At 40.6% G+C, this 21,929-nt stretch overlaps 1 protein-coding gene across 1 annotated transcript in view; it reads right to left on the bottom strand.

Moving 5' to 3' along the window:
- DISP2 (dispatched RND transporter family member 2) overlaps positions 1-21,929 on the bottom strand; it is a 129,673-nt gene that overhangs the window by 71,043 nt on the left and 36,701 nt on the right. Inside the window, exon 5 of the mRNA XM_053711811.1 lies at positions 572-687. Coding sequence (XP_053567786.1) covers positions 572-687 — 116 coding nt within the window. The remainder of the gene's footprint in view (positions 1-571; positions 688-21,929) is intronic.

Here is a 21,929-nt window from a genome sequence, read left to right on the forward strand (position 1 = left end):
TTTAAGAACACTTCAGCCATTTTTATCATTCTATTTAAATTACATTCTGATATCAAATTTCTAGTTGAAGGTCTGTTCATGAATTTATATTATAATCAACAATTTTGTGGTGAATTTGTATGTTTTGTGTATTATGTGTGACTATATTTAAACATTTTATCTTGTAAACTGGTTTAAATAAAATGTCCATAATATGATGATACTAAGATTCATAACAAAAGATTCAAGAGAAAGAAAAGGTCCAATTTAAAATTTCATCCACTTAAACACCACCCAACACAAACACTTTAAGCTATGTGGGATCTATTGACAGTGGAGTCTGATGGACGCTGATTGGTGAGTATGCTCTACTCACTATTCACTAAGCATACCATATCATACAGTACCAGAGCTGGTGTTCTGGGCACATGCAAGTGACCCTGATGTAAAATTCATTGTGCAGCATAATCTAATGTTTGTCATGTATGTATCCACATTAACAAGTCTAGTCAAGTTGGTTTGAAATACAGTCATATCACCTACGTATTTATGGTTAACAATTTAAAAGTGAATACAAAAAATAGAATTGTACCTGCTTTTGTCACCATGAGGATAAATTGAGAGGGTTTTCTTAAAACCTGTGTTACTTTGCATATTTTTCCAGGTTGTTAATTTTCTTCCAATATCTGTATCTCTTGACTCAAACCCCTGTAAGAGACACATGGGGATAAATCAGCCACTGAGAAGATTCTCAATATCTCAGCATTTAGTGCTTGTTCTGTACTAAGCTGGACCACTATAGTAGGGCAGTGTTACATATGCTTTCAGTCTCATGCGATGCTTCATCTTTCTTACTGATGTTAAAACCAATGAGCATTCCAGTTGTTTTATTACAACTGTCAGCTTTAGACAGTGCAACATTATTCGATGTTATTCTTAAAGTGATAGAAAACTTTAGGCAACCTAAAAAACATAATTTATGCTTACCTGATAAATTCCTTTCTTCTGTTGTGTGATCAGTCCACGGGTCATCATTACTTCTGGGATATAACTCCTCCCCAACAGGAAATGCAAGAGGATTCACCCAGCAGAGCTGCATATAGCTCCTCCCCTCTACGTCAGTCCCAGTCATTCGACCAAGAATCAACGAGAAAGGAGTAACCAAGGGTGAAGTGGTGACTGGAGTATAATTTAAAAAATATTTACCTGCCTTAAAAACAGGGCGGGCCGTGGACTGATCACACAACAGAAGAAAGGAATTTATCAGGTAAGCATAAATTATGTTTTCTTCTGTTATGTGTGATCAGTCCACGGGTCATCATTACTTCTGGGATACCAATACCAAAGCAAAAGTACACGGATGACGGGAGGGATAGGCAGGCTCATTATACAGAAGGAACCACTGCCTGAAGAACCTTTCTCCCAAAAATAGCCTCCGAAGAAGCAAAAGTGTCAAATTTGTAAAATTTGGAAAAAGTATGAAGCGAAGACCAAGTTGCAGCCTTGCAAATCTGTTCAACAGAGGCCTCATTCTTAAAGGCCCAAGTGGAAGCCACAGCTCTAGTGGAGTGAGCTGTAATTCTTTCAGGAGGCTGCTGTCCAGCAGTCTCATAGGCTAAACGTATTATGCTACGAAGCCAAAAAGAGAGAGAGGTAGCAGAAGCTTTTTGACCTCTCCTCTGTCCAGAATAAACGACAAACAGGGAAGAAGTTTGGCGAAAATCTTTAGTTGCCTGCAAGTAGAACTTGAGGGCACGAACTACATCCAGATTGTGTAGAAGACGTTCCTTCTTTGAAGAAGGATTTGGACACAAGGATGGAACAACAATCTCTTGATTGATATTCCTGTTAGTGACTACCTTAGGTAAGAACCCAGGTTTAGTACGCAGAACTACCTTGTCTGAGTGAAAAATCAGATAAGGAGAATCACAATGTAAGGCTGATAACTCAGAGACTCTTCGAGCCGAGGAAATAGCCATTAAAAATAGAACTTTCCAAGATAACAATTTTATATCAATGGAATGAAGGGGTTCAAACGGAACACCCTGTAAAACGTTAAGAACTAAGTTTAAACTCCATGGCGGAGCAACAGCTTTAAACACAGGCTTGATCCTAGCTAAAGCCTGACAAAAGGCCTGGACGTCTGGATTTTCTGACAGACGCCTGTGTAACAAGATGGACAGAGCTGAAATCTGTCCCTTTAAGGAACTAGCTGATAGACCCTTTTCTAAACCTTCTTGTAGAAAGGACAATATCCTAGCGATCCTAACCTTACTCCAAGAGTAACCTTTGGATTCGCACCAGTATAGGTATTTACGCCATATTTTATGGTAAATTCTTCTGGTAACAGGCTTCCTAGCCTGTATCAGGGTATCAATAACCGACTCAGAAAAACCACGTTTTGATAAAATCAAGCGTTCAATTTCCAAGCAGTCAGCTTCAGAGAAGTTAGATTTTGATGTTTGAATGGACCCTGTATCAGAAGGTCCTGTCTTAGAGGTAGAGACCAAGGCGGACAGGATGACATGTCCACTAGATCTGCATACCAAGTCCTGCGTGGCCATGCAGGTGCTATTAGAATTACTGATGCTCTCTCCTGTTTGATTTTGGCAATCAATCGAGGAAGCAGCGGGAAGGGTGGAAACACATAAGCCATCCCGAAGTTCCAAGGTGCTGTCAAAGCATCTATCAGAACTGCTTCCGGATCCCTGGATCTGGACCCGTAGCGAGGAAGTTTGGCGTTCTGGCGAGACGCCATGAGATCTATCTCTGGTTTGCCCCAACGCCGAAGTATTTGGGCAAAGACCTCCGGATGAAGTTCCCACTCCCCCGGATGAAAAGTCTGGCGACTCAAGAAATCCGCCTCCCAGTTCTCCACTCCCGGGATGTGGATTGCTGACAGGTGGCAAGAGTGAGACTCTGCCCAGCGAATTATCTTTGATACTTCCATCATTGCTAGGGAGCTTCTTGTCCCTCCCTGATGGTTGATGTAAGCTACAGTCGTGATGTTGTCCGACTGAAACCTGATGAACCCCCGAGTTGTTAACTGGGGCCAAGCCAGAAGGGCATTGAGAACCGCTCTCAATTCCAGAATGTTTATTGGCAGGAGACTCTCCTCCTGATTCCATAGTCCCTGAGCCTTCAGAGAATTCCAGACAGCGCCCCAACCTAGTAGGCTGGCGTCTGTTGTTACAATTGTCCAGTCTGGCCTGCTGAATGGCATCCCCCTGGACAGGTGTGGCCGATAAAGCCACCATAGAAGAGAATTTCTGGTCTCTTGATTTAGATTCAGAGTAGGGGACAAATCTGAGTAATCCCCGTTCCACTGACTTAGCATGCATAATTGCAGCGGTCTGAGATGTAGGCGTGCAAAAGGTACTATGTCCATTGCCGCTACCATTAAGCCGATCACCTCCATGCATTGAGCTACTGACGGGTGTTGAATGGAATGAAGGACACGGCATGCATTTTGAAGCTTTGTTAACCTGTCTTCTGTCAGGTAAATCTTCATTTCTACAGAATCTATAAGAGTCCCCAAGAATGGAACTCTTGTGAGAGGAAAGAGAGAACTCTTCTTTTCGTTCACTTTCCATCCATGCGACCTTAGAAATGCCAGAACTAACTCTGTATGAGACTTGGCAGTTTGAAAGCTTGAAGCTTGTATTAGAATGTCGTCTAGGTACGGAGCTACCGAAATCCCTCGCGGTCTTAGTACCGCCAGAAGGGCACCCAGAACCTTTGTGAAGATTCTTGGAGCCGTAGCCAATCCGAATGGAAGAGCTACAAACTGGTAGTGCCTGTCTAAGAAGGCAAACCTTAGATACCGGTGATGATCTTTGTGGATCGGAATGTGAAGGTAAGCTTCCTTTAAATCCACAGTGGTCATGTACTGACCCTCTTGGATCATGGGTAAAATTGTCCGAATAGTTTCCATTTTGAACGATGGAACTCTTAGGAATTTGTTTAGAATCTTTAAATCTAAGATTGGCCTGAAAGTTCCCTCTTTTTTGGGAACCACAAACAGGTTTGAGTAGAACCCTTGTCCTTGTTCCGACCGCGGAACCGGATGGATCACTCCCATTAATAACAGATCTTGTACGCAGCGTAGAAACGCTTCTTTCTTTATCTGGTTTGTTGACAACCTTGACAGATGAAATCTCCCTCTTGGGGGAGATAATTTGAAGTCTAGAAGGTATCCCTGAGATATGATCTCTAGTGCCCAGGGATCCTGAACATCTCTTGCCCAGGCCTGGGCGAAGAGAGAGAGTCTGCCCCCCACTAGATCCGGTCCCGGATCGGGGGCTCTCGGTTCATGCTGTCTTTGGGGCAGCAGCAGGTTTCCTGGCCTGCTTGCTCTTGTTCCAGGCCTGGTTAGGCTTCCAGCCTTGCCTGTAACGAGCAACAGCTCCTTCCTGTTTTGGTGCAGTGGAGGTTGATGCTGCTCCTGTTTTGAAATTCCGAAAGGGACGAAAATTAGACTGTCTAGCCTTAGCTTTGGCTTTGTCTTGGGGTAGGGCGTGGCCCTTACCTCCTGTAATGTCAGCGATAATTTCTTTCAAACCGGGCCCAAATAAAGACTGCCCCTTGAAAGGTATATTAAGTAATTTGGACTTAGAAGTAACATCTGCTGACCAGGATTTTAGCCACAGCGCCCTACGTGCCTGTATGGCGAATCCTGAGTTCTTAGCCGTAAGTTTGGTTAAATGTACTACGGCCTCCGAAATGAAAGAATTAGCTAGTTTAAGGACTCTAAGCCTGTCCGTAATGTCGTCTAGCGTAGATGAACTAAGGTTCTCTTCCAGCGACTCAATCCAAAATGCTGCCGCAGCCGTAATCGGCGCGATACATGCAAGGGGTTGCAATATAAAACCTTGTTGAACAAACATTTTCTTAAGGTAACCCTCTAATTTTTTATCCATTGGATCTGAGAAAGCACAGCTATCCTCCACCGGGATAGTGGTACGCTTAGCTAAAGTAGAAACTGCTCCCTCCACCTTGGGGACCGTTTGCCATAAGTCCCGAGTGGTGGCGTCTATTGGAAACATCTTTCTAAATATTGGAGGGGGTGAGAACGGCACACCGGGTCTATCCCACTCCTTAGTAACAATTTCAGTTAGTCTCTTAGGTATAGGAAAAACTTCAGTACTCGCCGGTACCGCAAAGTATTTATCCAACCTGCACAGTTTCTCTGGTATTGCAACGGTGTTACAATCGTTGAGAGCTGCTAAGACCTCCCCTAGTAATACACGGAGGTTCTCCAATTTAAATTTAAAATTTGAAATATCTGAGTCCAATCTGTTTGGATCAGAACCGTCACCCACAGAATGAAGCTCTCCGTCCTCATGCTCTGCGAGCTGTGACGCAGTATCAGACATGGCCCTAGCATTGTCAGCGCACTCTGTTCTCACCCCAGAGTGATCACGCTTGCCTCTTAGTTCTGGTAATTTAGACAAAACTTCAGTCATAACAGTAGCCATATCTTGTAATGTTATCTGTAATGGCCGCCCAGATGTACTAGGCGCCATAATATCACGCACCTCCCGGGCGGGAGATGCAGGTACTGCCGCGTGAGGCGAGTTAGTCGGCATAACTCTCCCCTCGCTGTTTGGTGAAATTTGTTCACATTGTACAGATTGACTTTTATTTAAAGTAGCATCAATACAGTTAGTACATAAATTTCTATTGGGCTCCACCTTGGCATTGGAACAAATGACACAGATATCTTCCTCTGAGTCAGACATGTTTAACACACTAGCAAAAAACTTACAACTTGGTTATAATCTTTTTTAGCAAAAACGTACTGTGCCTCAAAGAGGTACTAAACGATTAAATGACAGTTGAATAATGAACTGAAAAAAAGTTATAGCATCAAACTTTAAAACAACACAACTTTTAGCAAAGGTTTGTTCCCATTAGTAAAATAACAATAATTAAATTTGACATAAAAAATACAAAGCAACGTTTTTATTCACAGTCACTATAAGAATTCTCACAGCTCTGCTGAGAGAATTTACCTCCCTTCAAAGAAGTTTGAAGACCCCTGAGATCTGTCAGAGATGAACCGGATCATGCAGGAAATATAAAAGTAACTGACTGGAATTTTTTGATGCGTAGCAAAGAGCGCCAAAAACGGCCCCTCCCTCTCCCCCACAGCAGTGAAGAGAAACGAAACTGTCACAAATAAAAGCAAAAAAGGCTGCCAAGTGGAAAATAATGCCCAAATATTTATTCACACAGTACCTCAGCAATGTAAACGATTCTACATTCCAGCAAAAACGTTTAACATGATAAATAGTTATTAAAAGGATTAGTGACCTTTAACAGAGTAGTTCCGGTGAAATACCATCCCCAGAATACTGAAGTGTATACATACATGTCATTTTAACGGTATGGCAGGATTTTCTCATCAATTCCATTCAGAAAATAAAAACTGCTACATACCTCAATGCAGATTCATCTGCCCGCTGTCCCCTGATCTGAAGCCTTTACCTCCCTCAGATGGCCGAGAACAGCAATATGATCTTAACAACTCCGGTTAAAATCATAGTAAAAAAACTCTGGCAGATTCTTCCTCAAACTCTGCCAGAGAAGTAATAACACGCTCCGGTGCTATTGTAAAATAACAAACTTTTGATTGAAGTCATAAAAACTAAGTATAATCACCATAGTCCTCTCACACATCCTATCTAGTCGTTGGGTGCAAGAGAATGACTGGGACTGACGTAGAGGGGAGGAGCTATATGCAGCTCTGCTGGGTGAATCCTCTTGCATTTCCTGTTGGGGAGGAGTTATATCCCAGAAGTAATGATGACCCGTGGACTGATCACACATAACAGAAGAAAGATATATGTAATTCTTGTCACTCTACAAGTATATAGCTATTTTTTTTTCCTGTTCACTCTCCTCTGCCGGCCCTTTTTAGCTCTGACATTTTCACCGCTCGGCCAATCCGTGTATATGCCATACGGCTCACATTAAGGCTGCCTTAATGTGAGCCTTAAGGCATACATGCAGATTGGCCAAGCAGTGAAAATGTCACCACTAAAAAAAAATAGAAGTTTGCAGTGAACCAGCAGAGATGAGTGAACAGAGTATTATTCTTGAAACAGAATTTAACCATTTAATCAAAGCTTAGAGGGGGGGAAAGGGTAGATATACACTTGTAGAGTGACAAGTATTACATTTATTGATTTAGGTTACCTAAAGTTGATCATCACTTTAAAAAATTTTCTTTTTCTTACCTTTATCATCACACCACATGAAGCAGGGTTTGTGCCATTGGATAAATGGGACATGCATCCTAACATTTTTCTTTCATGATTCAGATAGAGCGAACAATTTTAAACAACTTTCCAATTTACTTCTATTATAGAATTTGCTTCATTCTGTGGGTATGCTTTGTTGAAAGAGCAGAAATACACTACTGGGCGCTAGCTGAACACATCGAGTGAGCCAATGACAAGAGGCACATGTGCAGCCACCAATTAGCAGCTAGCTCCCAGTAGTAGTGTGGGGGGGGCACTAAATAATGATTGCGGGAGGGGGCAGGTGGGAGGCCACTACACTACAAAAAGTAATTAAAAAATAAATAAATAAAAATCATTTTTTGATGTCCCTTTCATTTTTTATATTGGCAGACTGTCTGCCAGTACTTAAATGGGGGTGACCAGTGGGGGGTGAGAGAGGTAAGAGAGCTGTTTGGGAGGGATCAGGTAGGGATCAGGGGGTGGAAAGTGTCTAAACTAAAGCTAAAATTAACCTTACAAGCTACCTAATTAACCCCTTCACTGCCGGGAATAATAGAAGTGTGGTGTGCAGCTGCAATTAGAGGCCTTCTAATTACCAAAAAGCAATGGTAAAGCCATATATGTCTGCTATTTCTGAACAAAGGAGATCACAGAGAAGCTTTTACATCCATTTATGCCATGATTACACAAGCAGTATGTAAATAATTTCAGTGAGAAACCCAAAATTTGATTACGTTTGGCGGTGAAATGGCTCATGCCAGCTTTAGATCATTGGGCCGTTAGAGAGAACAATGGCAAATTAAAATTTTAGTACCTCTCTGTCACAGTCCCCACTGAGAGCATTATTTCATCTAAACCTTCTTGTTTATAAAGTTTTTCTATAACCATTACTTAAAGGGATATGAAACCCAAATTGTATTTCTTTTACAATGCAGACAGAGCATGGAATTTTAAACAACTTTCCAATTTACTTCTATATTTTCTAATTTGTTTTGTTTTCTTGAAATCCTTTGCTGAAAAGCATAATTAGGTAGGCACAGGAGCAGCAATGCACTACTGGGAGCTAGCTGCTGATTGGTTGCTCCACAGTTATGTCTCTTGTTATTGACTGAGCCAATCTTTTCACCTAGCTCCCGGTATTGTATTTCTGCTCCTTCAACAGAGATTACCAAGAGAAAAAAACATAATTTATGTAAGAACTTACCTGATAAATTAATTTCTTTCATATTGGCAAGAGTCCATGAGCTAGTGACGTATGGGATATACAATCCTACCAGGAGGGGCAAAGTTTCCCAAACCTCAAAATGCCTATAAATACACCCCTCACCACACCCACAATTCAGTTTAACGAATAGCCAAATAGTGGGGTAATAGAAAAAGGAGTAAAAAGCATCAAAAAAAGGAACTGGAAATATAACCACCATAAAAAGGGTAGTTCTCATAGACTCTTGCCAATATGAAAGAAATTAATTTATCAGGTAAATTCTTACATAAATTATGTTTTCTTTCATGTAATTGGCAAGAGTCCATGAGCTAGTGACGTATGGGATAGTAATACCCAAGATGTGGTACTCCACAGAAGAGTCACTAGAGAGGGAGGGATAAAAATAAAAACAGCCATTTTCTGCTGAAAAAATTAAATCCACATCCAAAAAATAAGTTTTTCTCATAATTGAAAAGAAAAATCTTAAAACATAAGCAGAGGAATCAAACTGAAACAGCTGCCTGAAGAACTTTTCTACCAAAAACTGCTTCCAAAGAGGCAAATACATCAAAACCGTAGAATTTAGTAAATGTATGCAAGGAAGACCAAGTTGCTGCTTTGCAAATCTGATCAACTGAAGCTTCATTCTTAAAAGCCCACAAAGTGGAAAATGATCTAGTAGAATAAGCTGTGATTCTCTGAGGCAGGGCCAGACCCGACTCCAAATAAGCCTGATGAATCAAAAGCTTTAACCAGTATGCCAAGGAAATGGCAGAAGCTTTCATACCTTTCCTAGGAACAGAAAAGACAACAAATAGACTAGAAGTCTTCCTGAAATCTTTAGTAGCTTCAACATAATATTTCAAAGCTCTTACAACATCCAGATAATGTAAGGATCTCTCCAAAGAATTCTTAGGATTAGGACACAAAGAGGGAACAACCATTTCCCTCTTAATGTTGTTAGAATTCACAACTTTAGGTAAAAATTTAAATGAAGTCCGCAAAACTGCCTTATCCTGATGGAAAATCAGAAAAGGAGACTCACAAGAAAGAGCAGATAATTCGGAAACTCTTCTAGCAGAGGAGATAGCCAAAAGGAACAACACTTTCCAAGAAAGTAGTTTAATATCCAAAGAATGCATAGGGGGGTAGTTATCAAGCCGTCAACCTCAAATACGCTGGAATTCCGCAGCGTATTTGAGGCGAGGCTGATTCGCCTTAGTTATCAAGCCCTAGATACCGGCAAAAGTAGAATTTTGTGACGTAAGCTTCGATCCGCTGGACTCAGTCCGACACAGATAGATTCTTACGTCACTCCAGATGTTCCGCACACAAGCGCGGCACAATCTGACTACTTTTGCTAGTTATCAAAAAACTAGCAGGTACGCTCTGCACTTTTCCGGCCCAGCGTACCTGGTTTTCAATCCGTCACCCTGGAGGCGGCGGATCCCATAGGAAACAATGGGAGTCTGACCATAGCGAAAGTTCATGTTCGCTGCTGCCCGACATCCCATTGATTTCTATGGGAGCTGTCTACACCTAACACCCTAACATGTACCCCGAGTCTAAACACCCCTAATCTGTCCCCCCCCTACACCGCCGCAACTAAATAAAGTTATTACCCCCTAAACCGCTGCTCCCGGAGCCCACCGCCACTCTAATAAACTTATTACCCCCTAAACCGCCGCTCCCGGAGCCCACCGCCACTCTAATAAACTGTTTAACCCCTAAACCGCCGCTCCCGGAGCCCACCGCAAGCTATAATAAATATGTTAACCCCTAAACCGCCGCTCCCGGTCCACGCCGCAACTATAATATATGTATTAACCCCTAAACCGCCGCTCCCAGACCCCGCCGCCACCTACATGATACCTATTAACCCCTATCCTGCCCCCCCTATACCGCCGCCCTCTATAATAAATGTATTAACCCCTATCCTGCCCCCCCTACACCGCCGCCACTGTAATAAAATTATCAACCCCTAAACCTAAGTCTAACACTAACCCTAACACCCCCCTAACTTAAATATTAATTAAATAAATGTAAATAATATTTCTTTTATTAAATAACTTAATCCTATTTAAAACTAAATACTTACCTTTAAAATAAACCCTAATATAGCTACAATATAAATAATAATTATATTGTAGCTATCTTAGGATTTATTTTTATTTTACAGGCAACTTTCAAATTTATTTTAACTAGGTACAATAGCTATTAAATAGTTATTAACTATTTAATAGCTACCTAGTAAAATAAAGAGAAATTAACCTGTAAAATAAAAACTAACCTAAGTTACATTTACACCTAACACTACACTATACTTTAATAAATTATTTCTATTTAAAACTAAATACTTACCTGTAAAATAAACCCTAAGATAGCTACAATATAATTAATAATTACATTGTAGCTATTTTAGGATTTATATTTATTTTACAGGTAACTTTGTATTTATTTTAGCTAGTTAGAATAGTTATTAAATAGTTATTAACTATTTAATAACTACCTAGCTAAAAGAAATACAAAATTACCTGTAAAATAAATCCTAACCTAAGTTACAATTAAACCTAACACTACACTATCATTAATTTAATTAAATAAATAACCTACAAATAACTACAATCAAATTAAATTAAATAAACTAACTAAAGTACAAAAAATTAAAAAAGCTAAGTTACAAAAAATTAAAAAAATAAGTTACAAACATTTAAAAAATATTTCAACAATTTTAAGCTACTTACACCTAATCTAAGCCCCCTAATAAAATAACAAAGTCCCCAAAATAAAAAAATTCCCTACCCTATTCTAAATTAAAAAGTTCAAAGCTCTTTTTCCTTACCAGCCCTTAAAACGGCCTTTTGCGGGGCATGCCCCAAAGAAAACAGCTCTTTTGCCTGTAAAAGAAAAATACAACCCCCCCAACATTAAAACCCACCACCCACATACCCCTAATCTAACCCAAACCCCCCTTAAAAAAACCTAACACTACCCCCCTGAAGGTCATCCTACCTTGAGTCATCTTCAGCCAACTGACCATCGATGGAACCGAAGAGGAGATCCAGAGCGGCAGAAGTCATCATCCAAGGGGCGCTGAAGAAATCTTCTATCCGATAGAAGTCATCATCCAGGCGGCGCTGAAGAAGTCTTCCATCCCGGCGATGTAATCTTTCAAGTGGCGTCTTCAATCTTCATCCATCCGGAGCGGAGCCATCTTCAGACGAGCCGACACGGAGCCATCCTCTTCTTCCCGACGACTACCGACGAATGGATATTCCTTTAAGGGACGTCATCCAAGATGGCGTCCCTTCAATCAGCCAATAGAATGCGAGCTCAATCTGATTGGCTGATTGGATCAGCCAATCGGATTGAACTTCAATCTGATTGGATCAGCCAATCAGATTTTTCCTACCTTAATTCCGATTGGCTGATAGAATCCTATCAGCCAATCGGAATTGAAGGGACGCCATCTTGGATGACGTCCCTTAAAGGAATATCCAATCATCGGTAGTCGTCGGGAAGAAGAGAATGGCTCCGCGTCGGCTCGTCTAAAGATGGCTCCGCTCCGCTCCGGATGGATGAAGATTGAAGACGCCGCTTGGAAGATGACATCGCCGGGATGGAAGACTTCTTCAGCGCCGCCTGGATGATGACTTCTATCGGATAGAAGATTTCTTCAGCGCCCCTTGGATGATGACTTCTGCCGCTCCGGATCTCCTCTTCAGTTCCATCGATGGTCGGTTGGCTGAAGACGACTCAAGGTAGGATGATTTTCAGGGGGGTAGTGTTAGGTTTTTTTAAGGGGGTTTGGGTTAGATTAGGGGTATGTGGGTTTTAATGTTGGGGGGGTTGTATTTTTCTTTTACAGGCAAAAGAGCTGTTTTCTTTGGGGCATGCCCCGCAAAAGGCCCTTTTAAGGGCTGGTAAGGAAAAAGAGCTTTGAACTTTTTAATTTAGAATAGGGTAGGGAATTCTTTGGGGCTTGCCCCGCAAAAGGCCCTTTTAAGGGCTGGTAAGGTAAAAGAGCTTTGAACTTTTTAATTTAGAATAGGGTAGGGAAATTTTTTTTGGGGGGGGCTTTGTTATTTTATTAGGGGGCTTAGATTAGGTGTAAGTAGCTTAAAATTGTTGTAATATTTTTTAAATGTTTGTAACTTATTTTTTTATTTTTTGTAACTTAGCTTTTTTTATTTTTTGTACTTTAGATAGTTTATTTAATTTAATTTGATTGTAGTTATTTGTAGGTAATTTATTTAATTAATTTAATGATAGTGTAGTGTTAGGTTTAATTGTAACTTAGGTTAGGATTTATTTTACAGGTAATTTTGTATTTCTTTTAGCTAGGTAGTTATTAAATAGTTAATAACTATTTAATAACTATTCTAACTAGCTAAAATAAATACAGTTACCTGTAAAATAAATATAAATCCTACAATAGCTACAATGTAATTATTAATTACATTGTAGCTATCTTAGGGTTTATTTTACAGGTAAGTATTTAGTCTTAAATAGAAATAATTTATTAAAGTATAGTGTAGTGTAAGGTGTAATTGTAACTTAGGTTAGGATTTCTTTACAGGTAAATATCTCTTTATTTTAACTAGGTAGCTATTAAATAGTTAATAACTATTTAATAACTATTGTACCTAGTTAAAATAAATTGAAAGTTGCCTGTAAAATAAAAATAAATCCTAAGATAGCTACAATATAATTATTATTTATATTGTAGCTATATTAGGGTTTATTTTAAAGGTAAGTATTTAGTTTTAAATAGGATAAAGTTAATAAGAGAAATATTATTTAGATTTATTTAATTAATATTTAAGTTAGGGGGGTGTTAGAGTTAGTGTTAGACTTAGGTTTAGGGGTTAATAATTGTATTACAGTGGCGGCGGTGTAGGGGGGGCAGGATAGGGGTTAATAAATTTATTATAGGTGGCGACGGTGTAGGGGGGCAGATTAGGGGTTAATAAGTTTAATATAGGTTGCGGCGGGGTCCGGGAGTGGCAGTTTAGGGGTTAAAATATTTAGTTGCGGCGAGGTCCGGGATCAGCAGGATAGGGGTTAATAACTTTATTATAGAGGGCGGCGGTATAGGGGGGCAGGATAGGGGTTACTAGGTATAATGTAGATGGCGGCAGTGTCCGGGAGCGGTGGTTTAGGGGTTAATACATTTATAAGAGTTGCGGCGGGGTCTAGGAGCGGCGGTTTAGGGGTTAATAACTTTATTTAGTTGCAGGGGGCTCCGGGGGCGCTGGTATAGGGGGTAGAACAGTGTAGTTAGTGTGGGTGTTTAGTGACAGGCTAGCAATAAAGCTGTCAAAAAGCCGAAGAGCAGCGAGATTGGATGAGTGATAACTCTCACAGTCCGCTGCTCATCACCCCGTACTTGGTGCGCGGCTTTTTGACAGCTTTTTTGATAACTTAGGCGAAATTTTGCAGGTCCGTGGCGGCGATGGTAGGCGAGCTTAGGCGGGCGTATTGAACCAGCGAAGGCAGGTAAAGTAGACGGCTTGATAACTACCCCCCATAGGCTCAAAAGGAGGAGCCTGTAAAGCCTTGAAAGCCAAATTAAGACTCCAAGGAGGAGAGATTGATTTAATGACAGGCTTGATACTGACCAAAGCCTGCACAAAACAGTGAATATCAGGAAGCTTAGCAATCTTTCTGTGAAATAAAACAGAAAGAGCAGAGATTTGTCCCTTCAAGGAACTTGCAGACAAACCTTTATCCAAACCATCCTGAAGAAACTGTAAAATTCTAGGAATTCTAAAAGAATGCCAGGAGAATTTATGAGAAGAACACCATGAAATATAAGTCTTTCAAACTCGATAATAAATCTTCCTAGAAACAGATTTACGAGACTGTAACATAGTATCAATCACTGAGTCAGAGAAACCTCTATGACTAAGCACTAAGCATTCAATTTCCATACCTTCAAATTTAACGATTTGCGATCCTGATGGAAAAACGGTCCTTGAGACAGACGGTCTGGTCTTAAAAAAAGTGGCCAAGGTTGGCAACTGGACATCCGGACACGATCCGCATACCAGAACCTGTGAGGCCATGCTGGTGCTACCAGAAACACAAACGATTGTTCCATGATGATCTTGGAGATCACTCTTGGAAGAAGAACTAGAGACGGGAAGATATAAGCAGGTTGGTAAAACCAAGGAACTGCTAACGCATCCACCGACTCCGCCTGATGATCCCTGGACCTGGATAAGTACCTGGGAAGTTTCTTGTTTAGATGGGAACCCATCAGATCTATTTCTGGAAGACCCCACATCTGAACAATCTAAAAGCAAAATCTGGATGGAGAGACCACTCCCCCGGATGTAAAGTCTGACGGCTGAGAAAATCCGCTTCCCAATTGTCTACACCTGGGATATGTACTGCAGAAATTAGACAAGAGCTGGATTCCGCCCAAGAAAGTATCCGAGAAACTTCTTTCATAGCTAGGGGACTGTGAGTCCCACCCTGATGACTGACATATGCCACAGTTGTGATATTGTCTGTCTGAAATCAAATGAATGGTTCTCTCTTCAACAGAGGCCAAACCTAAAAAGCCCTGAAAATAGCACGTTGTTCTAAAATATTGATTGGTAACCTCGCCTCTTGAGATTTCCAAACCCTTTGTGCTGTCAGAGATCCCCAGACAGCACCCCAACCTGAAAGACTTGCATCTGTTGTGATTACAGTCCAGGTTGGACAAACAAAAGAGGCCCCTTGAACTATACAATGGTGATTTAACCACCAAGTCAGAGAGAGTCGAACATTGGGATTTAAGGATATTAATTGTGATATCCTTGTATAATCCCTGCACCATTGATTCAGCATACAAAGCTCAAGAGGTCTCATATAAAAATGAGCAAAGGGGATCACATCCGATGCTGCAGTCATGAGACCTAGAACTTCCATGCACATAGCCACTGAAGGGAATGATTGAGACTGAAGGTTTCGACAAGCTGAAAACAATTTTATTCTTCTCTTGTTTGTTAGAGACAGAGTCATGGACACTGAATCTATCTGGAAACCTAAAAAGGTGACCCTTGTCTGAGGAATCAAGGAACTTTTTGGTAAATTGATCCTCCAACCATGTCTTTGAAGAAAGAACACTAGTTGATTCATGTGAGATTCGGCAGAATGTAAAGACTGAGCTAGTACCAAGATATCGTCCAAATAAGGAAACACCGCAATACCCTGTTCTCTGATTACAGAGAGTAGGGCACCTGAGAACCTTTGAAAAAATTCTTGGAGCTGTCGCTAGGCCAAAAGGAAAAGCGACAAATTGGTAATGCTTGTCTAGAAAAGAGAATCTCAGAAACCGATAGTGGTCTGGATGAATCGGAATATGAAGATATGCATCCTGTAAGTCTATTGTGGACATATAATGACCTTGCTGAACAAAAGGCAGAATAGTCCTTATAGTCACCATTTTGAAAGTTCGTACTCTTACAAAACGATTCAAAATTTTTAGATCCAGAACTGGCCTGAATTAATTTTCTTTCTTTGGGACAATGAATAGATTTGAATAAAACCCCAGACCCTGTTCCTGAAACGGAACTGGTAAGATTACCCCTGAAAGCTCTAGATCTGAAACACACTTCAGAAAAGCCTGAGCCTTCACTGGATTTGCTGGAACGTGTAAGAGAAAAAAATCTTCTCACAGAATCTGCCCAAATGTTCTGGAAAAATTTTAATCTGCCCCCCACCAGCTGAGCCGGAATGAGGGCTGCACCTTCTTGCAGACTTGGGGGCTGGCTTTGGTTTCTTAAAAGGCTTGGATTTATTCCAACTTGAAAAAGGTTTCCAATTGGAACCAGATTCTTTGGGGAAAGGTTTGGCTTTCTGTCGAAAAGAACGAAAACGATTAGAAGCTTTAGATTTACCCTTAGATCTTTTATCCTGAGGTAAAAAAAACTCCCTTCCCCCCAGTGACAGTTGAAATAATTGAGTCCAACTGAGAAACAAATAAATTGTTACCTTGGAAAGAGATAGTAATCTAGACTTAGATACCATGTCAGCATTCCAATATTTGAGTCACAAAGCTCTTCTAGCTGAAATAGCTAAAGACATAGATTTAACATCAATTTTGATTATATCAAAAATAGCATCACAGATAAAATGATTAGCATGTTGAAGCAAGCGAACAATTCTAGACAAATCAGGATCTGTTTCCTGTTGCGCTAAGCTTTCCAACCAAAAAGTTGATGCAGCTGCAACATCAGCCATGGATAAAGCAGGCCTAAGAATGTAGCCAGAAAATAAATAAGATTTCCTTAGATAAGATTCAAGTTTCCTATCTAAAGGGTCCTTAAAAGAAGTACTATCTTCCATAGAAATAGTAGTACGTTTGGCAAGAGTAGAAATAGCCCCATCAACTTTGAGGATTTGTTCCCAAAACTCCAATCTAACTGCTGGCAAAGGATACAACTTTTTAAACCTAGAAGAAGGAATAAAAGAAGTACCAGGCCTATTTAATTCCTTTGAAATAATTTCAGAAATAGCATCAGGAATTGGAAAAACCTCTGGAGTAACCACAGGAGGTTTATAAACAGAATTTAAACGTTTACTAGTTTTAGTAACAAGAGGACTAGTTTCCACAATTTCCAAAGTAATCAACACCTCTTTTAACAAGGAACGAATATATACTCCATCTTAAAGAGATAAGTAGATTTGTCAGTGTCAATAGCTGAGGTAGGATCTTCTGAATCAGATAGATCCTCATCAGAGGAGGATAATTCAGTATGTTGTCGGTCATTTGAAATTTCATCAACTTTATAAGAAGTTTTAAAAGACCTTTTACGTTTATTAGAAGGCGGATTAGCAGACAAAGCCTTTTGAATCGCATCAGCAATAAAATCTTTTATACTCACAGGCATATCATGTACGTTAGATGTTGAAGGAACAACAGACATTGTACTAGTACTGATGGATACATTCTCTGCATGTAAAAGCTTATCATGACAACTGTTACATACTACAGCTTGAGATATAATCTCCGCTAATTTACAACAGATACACTTAGCTTTGGTAGAACTGTTATCAGGCAGCAGGGTTCCAACAGTGGTTTCTGAGACAGGATAAGATTGAGACATCTTGCAAATGTAAGAGAAAAAAACAACATATAAAGCAAAATTATCAATTTCCTTATATAGCCCTCTGAGCATAAAAAAAGGCAAGAGGCATATAGGAAGTGGGGTTTAAATAATAAAATTATTTGGTGCCAAGTATAACGCACAATGCAAAATGAAATTTTTTGTCGCTAACAACATCCGGAAATGACATAACTCGCGTCATGGCAGACGCAACGTTGTGCAAGGAAACTTGGCGTCAACTAAGACACCGGAAATGACAAATTTGGGTCACTGAAAGTACCAAAAAAATTCTCGCGCCAGGAATGACCCAATAAATATCAGCATTTTGCGACCCCTCGGGAGCCTAATGTTGCCCGCGAAAATTAATGAAAAAGCAGAAAAGACTATACCCCAGGTAAGAAAAAACATAACTTCCTAAATATGTCCTCTCCGTATTCAGCATTACACCAGCAGCTCACAAGAGCTGCTGGTGCAACGCCGCCCCCTGCAGACTCGCGGCCAATGGGCCGCCAGTAGAGGGTGTCAATCAACCCGATCTGACTCGATCAGGTTGACTTCCGGCGATTCCTGTCCGCCTCATCAGAGCAGACGGGCAGGGTTATGGAGCAGCGGTCTTTAGACCGCTGCTTCATAACTGGTGTTTCTGGCGAGTCTGAAGACTCGCCAGAAACACGGGCCCACAAGCTCCGTTCGGAGCTTGATAAATGGGCCCCATTGTCTGCAAATGGAAATATACATAAACCTGACTCATGGCAAATATAAGTACATTAAATATATTTAATACATAAAGTGCCAAACCATAGCTGAGAGTGTCTTGAGTAATGAAAACATACTTACCGAAAGACACCCATCCACATATAGTAGATAGCCAAACCAGTACTGAAACAGTATCACTAGAGGTAATGGAATATGAGAGTATATCGTCGATCTGAAAAGGGAGGTAGGAGATGAATCTCTACGACCGATAACAGAGAACCTTTGAAAACATTTCATGTGAGGAAAACCGTAGAATCAGTAGATGATACTCGCTTCACGTCCCTCTGACAAACACTGTACTCTGAGAGGAAACAGGCTTCAAAATGCTGAGAAGCGCATATCACAGAAGAAAATCAAGCACAAACTTACTTCACCACCTCCATAGGAGGCAAAGTTTGTAAAACTGAATTGTGGGTGTGGTGAGGGGTGTATTTATAGGCATTTTGAGGTTTGGGAAGCTTTGCCCCTCCTGGTAGGATTGTATATCCCATACGTCACTAGCTCATGGACTCTTGCCAATTACATGAAAGAAAGGAAATTTGATAATAGAAGTAAATTGAAAAGTTGACTAAAATTGTATGTTCTATCTGAATCATGAAAGGAAAAAATGGGTTTCATATCCCTTTAAGTACTGACATTTTCAGTATAGGTGGGGATACAGCAGGTAGAAGCAGCTATTTCACATGACAAACGTAAGGCTATGAAGCCATTTGTAAACAATTTAATACACTCCAACAGGTAAAATGGATAATTGGGAATACATTAAGGGCTAGATTACGAGTGCCAAGCTAACTATTGCGTGCAGGAGCGAAAAGGGGTTTAGCTCAGCTCTTGCGAGCATTGTAAAGTAGCACGCATATTGCATGTTGAAAGTAAACGCATTCGCTCGAGCACTATCGAAATTACCGCATGTCAAGATATTGCAACTTCAGAGCTCTTGTTAGCTGCTACACTCAACTAAAAAATTGCACAAAGCACATCAAAAATACATTTAAAAGTACAGTTACACTCATAATAACACTCACCTAGATTTAGAGTTTTGTGGCCAAAGGGGTGCGTTAGCTACGCGTCTTTTTTTTCTAGCGCTGCTTCTAAACAACGCTGGTATTTAGAGTTCTCTGAAGGGCTGCGTTAGGCTCAAAAAGGGAGCGTAAAGGCATATTTTCCGCCACTTCAACTCTCAATACCAGCGCTGCTTACGGTAGCGGCTAGCTGGAAAAACGTGCTCGTGCGCGATTCCCCCATAGGAAACAATGGGGCAGTTTGGGCTGAAAAAAAACCTAACACCTGCAAAAAAGCAGCGTTCAGCTCCTAACGCAGCCCCATTGTTTCCTATGGGGAAACACTCTCTAAGTCTGCACCCAACACCCTAACATGAACCCCGAGTCTAAACACCCCTAACCTTACACTGCCACCCTCACTATCGCTGACACCTGCATTGCACAATTAACCCCTAATCTTCCGCTCCGGACACCGCCGCAACCTACATTATCCCTATGAACCCCTAATCTGCTGCCCCTAACATCGCCTACACCTATATTATATTTATTAACCCCTAATCTGCCCCCCCAACGTCGCCGCTACCTTACCTACACTTATTAACCCCTAATCTGCCGACCGGACCTCACCGCTACTATAATAAATGTAGTAACCCCTAAAGCTAAGTCTAACCCTAACCCTAACACCCCCCTAAGTTAAATATAATTTTAATCTAACAAAATAAATTAACTATTATTAACTAAAGTATTCCTATTTAAAACTAAATACTTACCTGTAAAATAAACCCTAATATAGCTACAATATAACAAATAATTATATTGTAGCTATTTTAGGATTTATATTTATTTTACAGGCAACTTTGTATTTATTTTAACATCCGACGAGGAGCGGCTCCATCTTCAAGACCTCCGGCGCGGAACATCCTCCTTCCCTGACGACTACCCGACGAATGAAGGTTCCTTTAAGTGACGTCATCCAAGATGGCGTCCCTCAAATTCCAATCAGCCAATCAGATTGAGCTTGCATTGTATTGGCTGTTCCGATCAGCCAATAGAATGCAAGATCAATCTGATTGGCTGATTGGATCAGCCAATCCGATTGAACTTGAATCTGATTGGCTGATTCAATCAGCCAATCAGATTTTTCCTACCTTAATTCCGATTGGCTGATAGAATCCTATCAGCCAATCGGAATTTGAGGGACGCCATCTTGGATGACGTCACTTAAAGGAACCTTCATTCGTCGGGTAGTCGTCAGGGAAGGAGGATGTTCCGCGCCGGAGGTCTTGAAGATGGAGCCGCTCCTCGTCGGATGGATGAAGATAGAAGATGTCGCTTGGATGAAGATGTCTGCCGGTCCGGATGTCCTCTTCTGCCCGGATAGGATGAAGACTTCTGCCGCTCTGGATGTCCTCTTTTGGTCCATCGGTGCCCGGCTGGGTGAACACGACTCAAGGTAGGGAGATCTTCAGGGGGGTAGTGTTAGGTTTATTTAAGGGGGGTTTGGGTTAGAGTAGGGGTATGTGGGTGGTGGGTTGTAATGTTGGGCGTGGTATTGTGGTTTTTTTTACAGGCAAAAGAGCTGATTACTTTGGGGCATGCCCCGCAAAAAGCCCTTTTAAGGGCTGGTAAAAGAGCTGGTTACTTTTTAATTTAGAATAGGGTAGGGACCTTTATTATTTTGGGGGGCTTTTTTATTTTATTAGGGGGCTTAGAGTAGGTGTAATTAGCCTAATATTCTTGTAATCTTTTTTTATTTTTTGTAATTTAGTGGTGTTTTTTTTTTGCAATTTAGTTTAGTTTATTTAATTGTATTTAATTGTAGGTACTTGTAGTTAATTTATTTAATTTATTTATTGATAGTGTAGTGTTAGGTTTAATTGTAACTTAGGTTAGGATATTTTACAGGTAATTTAGTAATTATTTTAACTACGTAGCTATTAAATAGTTAATAACTATTTAATAGCTATTGTACCTAGTTAAAATAAATACAAAGTTGTCTGTAAAATAAATATAAACCCTAAAATAGCTACAATATAATTATTCGTTATATTGTAGCTACATTAGGGTTTATTTTACAGGTAAGCATTTAGTTTTAAATAGGAATACTTTAGTTAATAATATTTAATTTATTTTGTTAGATTAAAATTATATTTAACTTAGGGGGGTGTTAGGGTTAGACTTAGCTTTAGGGGTTAATACATTTATTATAGTAGCGGCCAGGTCCGGTCGGCAGATTAGGGGTTAATACTTGAAGTTAGGTGGTGGCGATGTTAGGGAGGGCAGATTAGGGGTTAATACTATTTATTATAGGGTTTGCGAGGTGGGACTGCGGCAGTTTAGGGTTTAATACATTTATTAGAGTAGCGGCGAGCTCCGGTCGGCAGTGTAGGTATTTAGCGGCGACGTGGGGGGGGGGGGCAGATTATGGGTTAATAAATATTATGTAGGTGTCGGCGATGTTAGGGGCAGCAGATTAAGGGTTCATAGGGATAATGTAGGTGGCGGCGGTGTGCGGTCGGCAGATTAGGGGTTAAAAATATTTATTATAGTGGCGGTGATGTGGGGGGACCTCGGTTTAGGGGTACATAGGTAGTTTATGGGTGTTAGTGTGCTTTAGAGCACTGTAGTTAAGAGCTTTATA

Source organism: Bombina bombina, chromosome 1, assembly GCF_027579735.1.
Source record: "Bombina bombina isolate aBomBom1 chromosome 1, aBomBom1.pri, whole genome shotgun sequence".
Classification (NCBI taxonomy): Eukaryota; Metazoa; Chordata; class Amphibia; order Anura; family Bombinatoridae; genus Bombina; species Bombina bombina.